The sequence below is a fragment of the Trachemys scripta genome, chromosome 10 (assembly GCF_013100865.1).
Source record: "Trachemys scripta elegans isolate TJP31775 chromosome 10, CAS_Tse_1.0, whole genome shotgun sequence".
In the NCBI taxonomy this organism is placed as follows: domain Eukaryota; kingdom Metazoa; phylum Chordata; order Testudines; family Emydidae; genus Trachemys; species Trachemys scripta.
In genome coordinates this window covers 83,689,213-83,697,285 of record NC_048307.1, presented here as the reverse complement: position 1 = coordinate 83,697,285, position 8,073 = coordinate 83,689,213, and the positions used below count along the sequence as shown (strand labels likewise).

Genomic DNA, 8,073 nt, shown 5'->3' with positions numbered 1-8,073 from the left:
GCCACTCACTTTGGGATCACCATTTTACCCTTCAACGTTTCCAGGTCTCCTTCCACCACAGCACTTGGCAAGGAGGGCAGAGCAAACAGTTACCTCAGAGCCCAACTAGCACTGCTGCTCTTAGAAAGGCAGGCAGATTACTTTACAGTACTGTTCCCTCTGGAGCGCCAGCCACATGGTCTCCACAACACAATATACTTAAGATTGGGGATAAGGGACAAGAATCGCTCCTGAACTGTGCTCTCCCCAAGCAGCGTACTGTACCGATACCGAGCCAGACGACGTGTACTCGATAAGCAAATACCAATAAAACCACTCTCTTTGAAGTCTCTTGCCAGAAAGACAAAAGGCAACCCTTGCCAGGCAGGGTTGCCGAAATACTTACTTCTTCGCAATCTCCTCGAACACATTCGATTTGAGGAACCTTTGTTGCTTAAATTCTTCCAGGTAATTGAAGTCACCCTTTAGAATCACTTGTTGATACAGAACTTCAGCCCAGTCTGGAACAAAGTCATAAGCCTCAGCCACAATAGCAGCCTAGAAGGAGAACGTGCCGGAATTACTGACTGGGACGGGCCACAAGCTGGTTTAACTGATGGTTTTGCCTGTTCTCAGGCATTTCAGGTGCAGACGGCCCTGGCCTCTCTGGCTCAGCTCCTACACTGTTGTCTCAAGGCCATTCTTTTAAGGAGGAATGGACGGGTCAGTGTGAAACTCTAGATAAACAGAGGGGTGGGGAGTGGGGAGTAGGTATGATGGAGAGGGAAGAAGAAACTTGAAAATAGGGGGGAAATTCAAGGCTAGACGATTCTGTTCTTACTGAAGCTAAAGGGAATTTGGAGCAGTTTGGGGCCCTGAGAGGAGCGAAAGGAGAAGGCAGGAATTTGTAATAGACCCAGAAAAATTAACATATAAACACAAGAACGGCCATAGGACCAAAGGTCCATCTAGCCCAGTATCCTGTCTTCCGACTGGCCAGTGCCAGGTGCCCCAGAGGGAGTGAACAGAACAGAACAGGGAATCAAGTGATCCATCCCCTGTCACCCATTCCCAGCTTCTGGCAAACAGAGGCTAGGGACACCATCCCTGCCGATCCTGGCTAATAGCCACTGATGGAGCTATCCTCCATAACTTATCTATTTCTTTTTTGAACCCTGTTATAGACTTGGCCTTCACAACATCCTCTGGTGAGGAGTTCCATATGTTGGCTGTGTGTTGTGTGAAAAAATACTTCCTTTTGTTTGCTTTAAACCTGCTGCCTATTAATTTCATTTGGTGACCCCTAGTTCTTGTGTTATGAGAACGAGTAAATAACACTTCCTTATTTAGTTTCTCCACACCAGTCATGATTTTATAGACCTCTATCATACCCCCCACCACCCAATCATCTCTTTTCCAAGCTGAAAAGTCCTAGTTTTATTAATCTCTCCTCATACGGCAGCTGTTCCATACCCCTAATGATTTTTGTTGCCCTTTTCTGAACCTTTTCCAATTCCAATATATCTTTTTTGAGATGGGGCGACCACATTTGTACGCAGTATTTAAGATGTGGGCGTACCATGAATTTATATAGAGGCAATATGATATTATCTATCTCTTTCTTAATGATTCCAACATTCTGTTTGCTTTTTTGACTGCCACTGCACATTGAGTGCATGTTTTCAGGGAACTATCTACAATGATTTCAAGATCTCTGTCTTGAGTGGTAACAGCCAGTTTAGACCTCATCATTTAGTATGTATAGGTGGGATTATGTTTTCCAATGTGCATTATGGTGCATTTATCAACACTGAATTTCATCTGCCATTTTGTTGCCCAGTGACCCAGTTCTGAGAGATCCTTTTGTAGCTAACATATAAACTCGGAGTGGCAGGTCCCCTTGACATTTCTTTAAGAACATGGCGAGAAGGGGAAAGGAAGGACAGGACACACAACTGGGGAACATATTTTGTCTGGAGATTTCATCTCCTTTAACTCTGAAAGCCAAAGAGGCCAGAATATTCTCACTTCAACTTGCTGTTGGGAGGGAGGGTCCATCTCTGGGGTTGAAGGGCTATTTGTTCTCTTTAAAAAGTCCTTGTTTCTGTCTGAGGTCCTTCTTGCCTTGAGTGAATTACAGAAGCTGAGAAGGAAAATGCCTTTTCCCATTGGCTTCCCACACTGCTGGGGCTGCAGGTGCTGTCACCTGCCTGTAATATGGCCACTGCCACCAGCTGTCTTTATTCTCAAACATATTTTCTATTCTAAACCTGAGGAGCAGCATTTCACCTTGTGAGCCTTTATAGTGCTGTGGTGCGTGAAATGGAGGCAGCATCCCTTACTCAGTCACTTTACCTGGTAGAATCTGGGCAAGGACATGATGCAATCCATCAGGTTCTGTCTGTTCAGGTTAATCAACATCGTGCTCTGATTGGTGTTCAGAAAATGAAGCTGGAGAGTTATCAGCTTTGTCAACCGGTTGCAGCGCAAGGACTGGCGGACACAGGAATCCTAATTAAAGAGTCAAAACAGAAAAGCAAAACCAAGCTCTGGAGTAGCGTTTCTATAGGAAATCTGTGGTACATGATCCCAAGCACAGCTCTGGAGGCTTCAGACCTATGTTAGTATTTTGTCTTGTAAATCACTGCAGTTTCTTTGATTAATCACTTTCAATGCACATATATATGAAGCCCCACTCAGCAACTCACTTTTATTGTAATAAGTGGAGGCCAGTCTTTAATCACACCTTTAATACTGTTCTATTTTCCCTCACCGCAAATTAAACCGGTTAGCTGAGCACCAGCACCAAAGCCAGCTGATTCTCTCCTTCCCATGAGATGAAAGCTTCTAAATTTACTACTACTAATACTAAAAGCTGAGCAGGGAGCAATAAGTTACTCTGATTCAGTGGTCACGTGGATAAGCAGGCTCAGGTATTAGGCTCTGTCAGAGGGATCTCTTTTCCCCCGGCCCTGCAGTGTGGCAGATCACCAGTGGCTGCTTCAAAAGCACCTTTTCCTCTCCAATCAGGATGTCTCTCTGAGCATCACTCCCAGGGACCTGCTACTCAGCCTTAATCCATCTCTCATCCTGACTTGGCCAATGCTGATAATTAATCCTTTACAAACTTCCAATTCCATCTCAATTTACCTTAGAATAACTTTCGGCTGCATCAATAAAGAGTGTCAGAGCTTTCATCAACAGTTTCTTTAAGTTGGGCACATCTCTGAGAGACTCTTCTGAAATGGAAAAAGAACTTTAAAGCAACCACCCCTGGCTTTTACAGCTGCAGCAGCAGACAATATGCAACGAACACTTGTGTAACTCATATTTGAAAATTTCTGTCTACCAACATTTCAGAAAGCAACATGCCAAAATATCTTAGAAAGCATCTCATGCGCTAACTCTGCACAAAGCGTAAGAAATGCTGCTCTGCTGTGTACAGAACAAAATTCCAAGCAATTACAAGAATCCAATAAGGAGTTTTAAAGGCGATTTGAAAACAAATACAAAATATCCATTTGCTTTTGTCATGTGTGTTGACTGCCCTCAACAAACCAGGCTAAGGAAAGCATTCAACAGAACTCAAGTGTTTTAGATCCCTTTATATCACTGGGTCTTGTTCCACAGTGACACTCCTACATGCTCCATTCACTACGACATCAGAGCTGCATGCAACCACTGGAAGCTTAGGCTGGTTAAAGTATCTATCATTATACCCACAAAGGTAGAAAATACTTTGAAAACTGCATAATGTCCTAACACACTGGGACGCACCAGCCATATCTCACTTAAACATTAAACTTAAAAATATTTTAATTTAAGCCAATTTTTGATGATGCACAGCGATGCAATGTGCTGATACGAGAACACACTTAGTCTTGGTTCCGTATTTCCTACTCACCCCATGGTTGAGATTCAATGAGCTTAAGCTGTATACAGGCAGCTGCCTCGTGATTCTCTCCAATTTCTCGACACATGCTAAAGCACAGGGCTATCATATTGTGCTTTTCACTGTCCCCTGGGCGACAGCGCTTTATGTAATCTAGCAGAGCTGTCTTCAGAGTCCCACTCTGGTTAGGAGAAAGGGCATCAGAACAGGCATTCAGAGAGTTGCGTCTTATCAGAGAACTTGCAAGGAAAATCAAATCCACGCCACCTTAAGTTGCCCCTCAAACATTTCAACACATAATGGGAATATGATTAAAGTATCACTGAGAATAGCAGACTCCTAATTATACTTAACAGAATTGCTAAAATCTGGCAGCCTCCACATTTTTGTACGTTTAATTGTAAGTCAGCACTCTGTAACAGAGTATCTATCATGTAAAACACAAAAAGAGTCCAACCCAGCACAAAATATATAGAGTCCTCTGAATTTCTATTACCGAAGTTGTGAGAAATAGCTGTTTTCCTTCCCTCCTACACTGATTTTTACTGTGTCTAGGACATCATGAGACAATCTACACTGCTAAAGTAACCATATGAGTCTCTTTATAACTATATGCTAGAAAGAAGAAAACACGGTAAAGTATTTCATTTAACATTGTGATTTGTATTCATCAAACATCTAAAGACATTCACTTTGTAGGGTGAGGTTTCAATCCCAATACTCATCAATTATTAAACTCCCCAGATAATGTACTGGTAGCGAAGGTATGTGTTTTTTCACTCACTCTCACACACACATTAGTGGGTTTTTTTGTTTTGTTTTTTGCACCTACCGGGTCCAACTTTTTTCTCATGAGCACTTCAAAGTAATGTTTCTCATGCAGCAGATCGAATATGTACGTCATTTCATTATATCTTCCAATACCAGTAAGGAGTCGGACCTGGAGAGAGAATGGCAGAAAGATCAGCGGATGATGGAAAATCTTCTCTCACAAAGAGGCGGCCGTGTATATTAGGGTTAGTTTGTTCCCTTCTTAAAAAATCTGAATTTTTTCTTTTTTTGTTTTTGTTTTAAAAGGCAAAATGATCAACAGCCCAAATAACCAGACCCCAAAAGTAAAGCTTTCCATCAAGTGCAATCCATGCAGTGAGCTTTCCAGTCCCCGACAGTAATTCCAACTTGGAATGACACCTCATGTCACTAAGTAGGTACGTCTCAAGTCCGCTGGGCCTTTACTAAGCAGCAACAGAAGATGCAGGTTAGCTTGGTAATGTGGATCATTACATTTCACAAAACAGTGTCTAAAATACCTTGAAATTCCAAAACCAAGACATTGCATGCTCCCCACCCCTCCATTCTGCCAGCCTCATCCATTTCTCTACCCAACTGCTATGGTGACCCTTTTGTGATGTGGAAACCTGGCCAGGAACAGCTGTGATCATCAGGCCACAAAACACACATCACAAAGGTAACAACCTTTGGTATCTGTAGATGTAGGCTGGGCAAAGACCAGTGACCTAGAAGTGAAAGCTTTGCATTCCAATTCCATGAGCCATCTAGTCCACATGCTCATTGGTTTGCTACCATTTGCATGGAGAGCTGTGTACGGAGTGTGGTTAGGACAGTATGGTGATGGATACATACCACAAGGCCGTACTCCTCACTGGGGGCCAAGTGTTCCTCCGTGAGAAGTCGAGCAGTTTGCAGGACTCGAATAATTCCTTCCATGTGACATGTCAGACTAAAGCAATTATGGGCCAAAATCAGGAGCTCTGTAGCTAGAGAATGAGAAAACGTGGCTGGGTCAGTTAACAAGCTGAGCAAGTTAGTCACGGCGTCTCTGTTGAAATCGGTGCTAACTCGGCAGATAGTTTATCGTTTTTCAAGTTACGAGCACGAGAAGCGAATTGGAGGCATCTAGCCCTTTACAGCTTCTGTAACTGCACACGTTCAGTGTGGTTTTCCAGTTGGTGCTAGAATCTGATCCTTTGGATTATTCTCTGCAGCGTGACTATAAGCCTTAGAAGGAAAGGAGACCGCTTGACAAATGCACAACGTATAGACCAGCCAGCATCCTGCCAGGTCAGTTCTCAATTTAAAAAGGTAAGTGTGATGGGGTCTACCCCACACAGGGGATGAAAGGGTTAATGGGGGCCTGAGGAGGCCAATTAACACCACTTGGTTCCACCTGGAGGGTGGCTAAGGCCCCATGAAAGATGAGTCCCAGCAGAGGAACCCGGATAGTTTCTGCAAGGACAGGAAACACAGAGTAGGCGGTGGCTACAGTGAGAGAAGGAAATAACTGCAGTCCCTCTCTGAGTAGTACAGAGTGGACCCTGAAGAGAGACCCAGAAACCACCAGGGTGAAGCATGTTTGGGTGATGAGCTCTGACAAAAGGGCAGGACCTGGGCCTACAGAGAAAAAACCCAGGGAGGCATTCAACTGAAGAGGAGCTTCAGGAGGGCGTTTACACCCTCAGACAGGCCCTGATGGGAGAGGGCATCAGGGTGAAGGAGACTCCTGGAGTGGGCCTGAGAGGAGGCCAACTGATAGGCAGACAGCCTTGGGATAGACAGGAACGAAGGATCCAGAGTACAGACAAGACTCCCAGGAGGTAACTCTTGAGAGTCAGCATTCTGCAGAAGAATGGAGAGTTGGGGGAGGGACCCAAGATGGATTAAAAATGTAAGCGCAAGGGAGGGGGAAGAAGTTGCTTCCATTGTAGTTTGTGTTTTGCTTCTGAGTTTGGTAAGAAGTCTCCAGAAGAGCTGTGAGGCCACTACTCTGCGTGGAACAGAAGTGGAGCCCTAGGGGAATGGAAGACATTCTATCAATGACTTGTCAAGTGGGACATTGCCTATGTGGGACATTGACACTGCAGAAGAGGAGAGACTTCTGGAGGGCCAAGTCAGGAGAAGAGAGACCACAGAAGGATCGGAGAGGCAGGGGGTGGTAGATGAAAAAAGAGTTGCTACATCATACCCAGCCATGAGAGGGCACTGTTGCAATAAGTCCATTTTTCCACACTAAAAGTTTTGCATCTTGGTTTGAAAAGACCATTCATATATTTGATATACCAGGTGGGATTTGATATGGCACAAGTTCACTCAGCCACAATTTAAAACGGATTAAATGCATCAGTTTGCAGATAAACCATTTTACAAGAGCACAGATGAAAGAGTCACATTTGGCTGATTAATGGGGCAGGGTCGCTTGGTGTTTTACATTATTAAACATTGCGGGGCGGGGGAAGGGAGGAGATAAGATTTTATGCATGTATCCAGGCTTGGGTGACAGTGCCCTTCACTGTCGTATCTGAACCCAGCCAGCAGGGAAAAGGGTTAACCATGGACTCAGAGCAGGGATATAAACAGGTGGCAGGGGACGAGGGTGCTCTCCCTAGGGAACAGAAGAGGTAAGAAGGCTCCCAGGCACCGACAGAAAAGGAAATGGGAAGCTATTTTGCTTGTCCATGATCATTACACTGGAATTACTCTGACGCCCCCAAGGTGTGCAAAATGTGTTCAAAAAGTGAAAACAAGAAATGACTAGCATATTATGCAATTCATTCTCCTATAGAGAATCAGTTTTAATTTACCATAACGACACCCAGAACAATGAGATCCTGGTCCATGACAGCTCCTAGGCACGACCACAATACAAACACACACGCCTCATCGTCACGCATTATAAAATGTTCGCTACTACACAACATCAATGACAAATACATGCAAGGTGCATCATAATTTACAGAAACCTTCACCACCATGTCATCAGCACATTTCAGAACATCAATCTAATCACTGGTGCCCATTCCATTCATAAAAATGTTTTTCTACTCCAATACCCAGACATTACACTGGGAAAAGCTATAGAACTCTGGCATAATTGAATGTTCCCTGGGACTTCTCCTTTTAAAGTCTGTACCCCAAGTTTAATAATCAGTATATGAAAACAGCATTTGTCCTACATCATATCTCCATAACAGAACAAAATAAGGGAACAAAGTTAAGGTTGGGTGACAGTGCAAGTCCAGTGGGATAAAAACGACTGATGAAAGATTATATCGAAGTGGAAAACTGTCTGGATCTCTTAATTCTTCATTCTCAAAACTTGGCTATCTGTTTTAAAAAATCTAAGAAAAAAAGTGGGGGGTTTGGGGAGTGGGGTGGGGGTGTAATTAGCTGGATTCTATTGTAAC

General features: G+C 43.8%; 1 protein-coding gene across 1 annotated transcript in view; it reads right to left on the bottom strand.

Moving 5' to 3' along the window:
• Nucleotides 1–8,073, bottom strand: part of SPG11 (SPG11 vesicle trafficking associated, spatacsin) — a 61,687-nt gene that overhangs the window by 6,055 nt on the left and 47,559 nt on the right. Inside the window, exons 34-39 of the mRNA XM_034784103.1 lie at nucleotides 5,516–5,649; nucleotides 4,704–4,811; nucleotides 3,884–4,052; nucleotides 3,130–3,218; nucleotides 2,335–2,490; nucleotides 386–537 (exon numbers count right to left, since the gene is read on the bottom strand). Of these exons, the coding sequence (XP_034639994.1) occupies nucleotides 386–537; nucleotides 2,335–2,490; nucleotides 3,130–3,218; nucleotides 3,884–4,052; nucleotides 4,704–4,811; nucleotides 5,516–5,649 (808 nt within the window). The remainder of the gene's footprint in view (nucleotides 1–385; nucleotides 538–2,334; nucleotides 2,491–3,129; nucleotides 3,219–3,883; nucleotides 4,053–4,703; nucleotides 4,812–5,515; nucleotides 5,650–8,073) is intronic.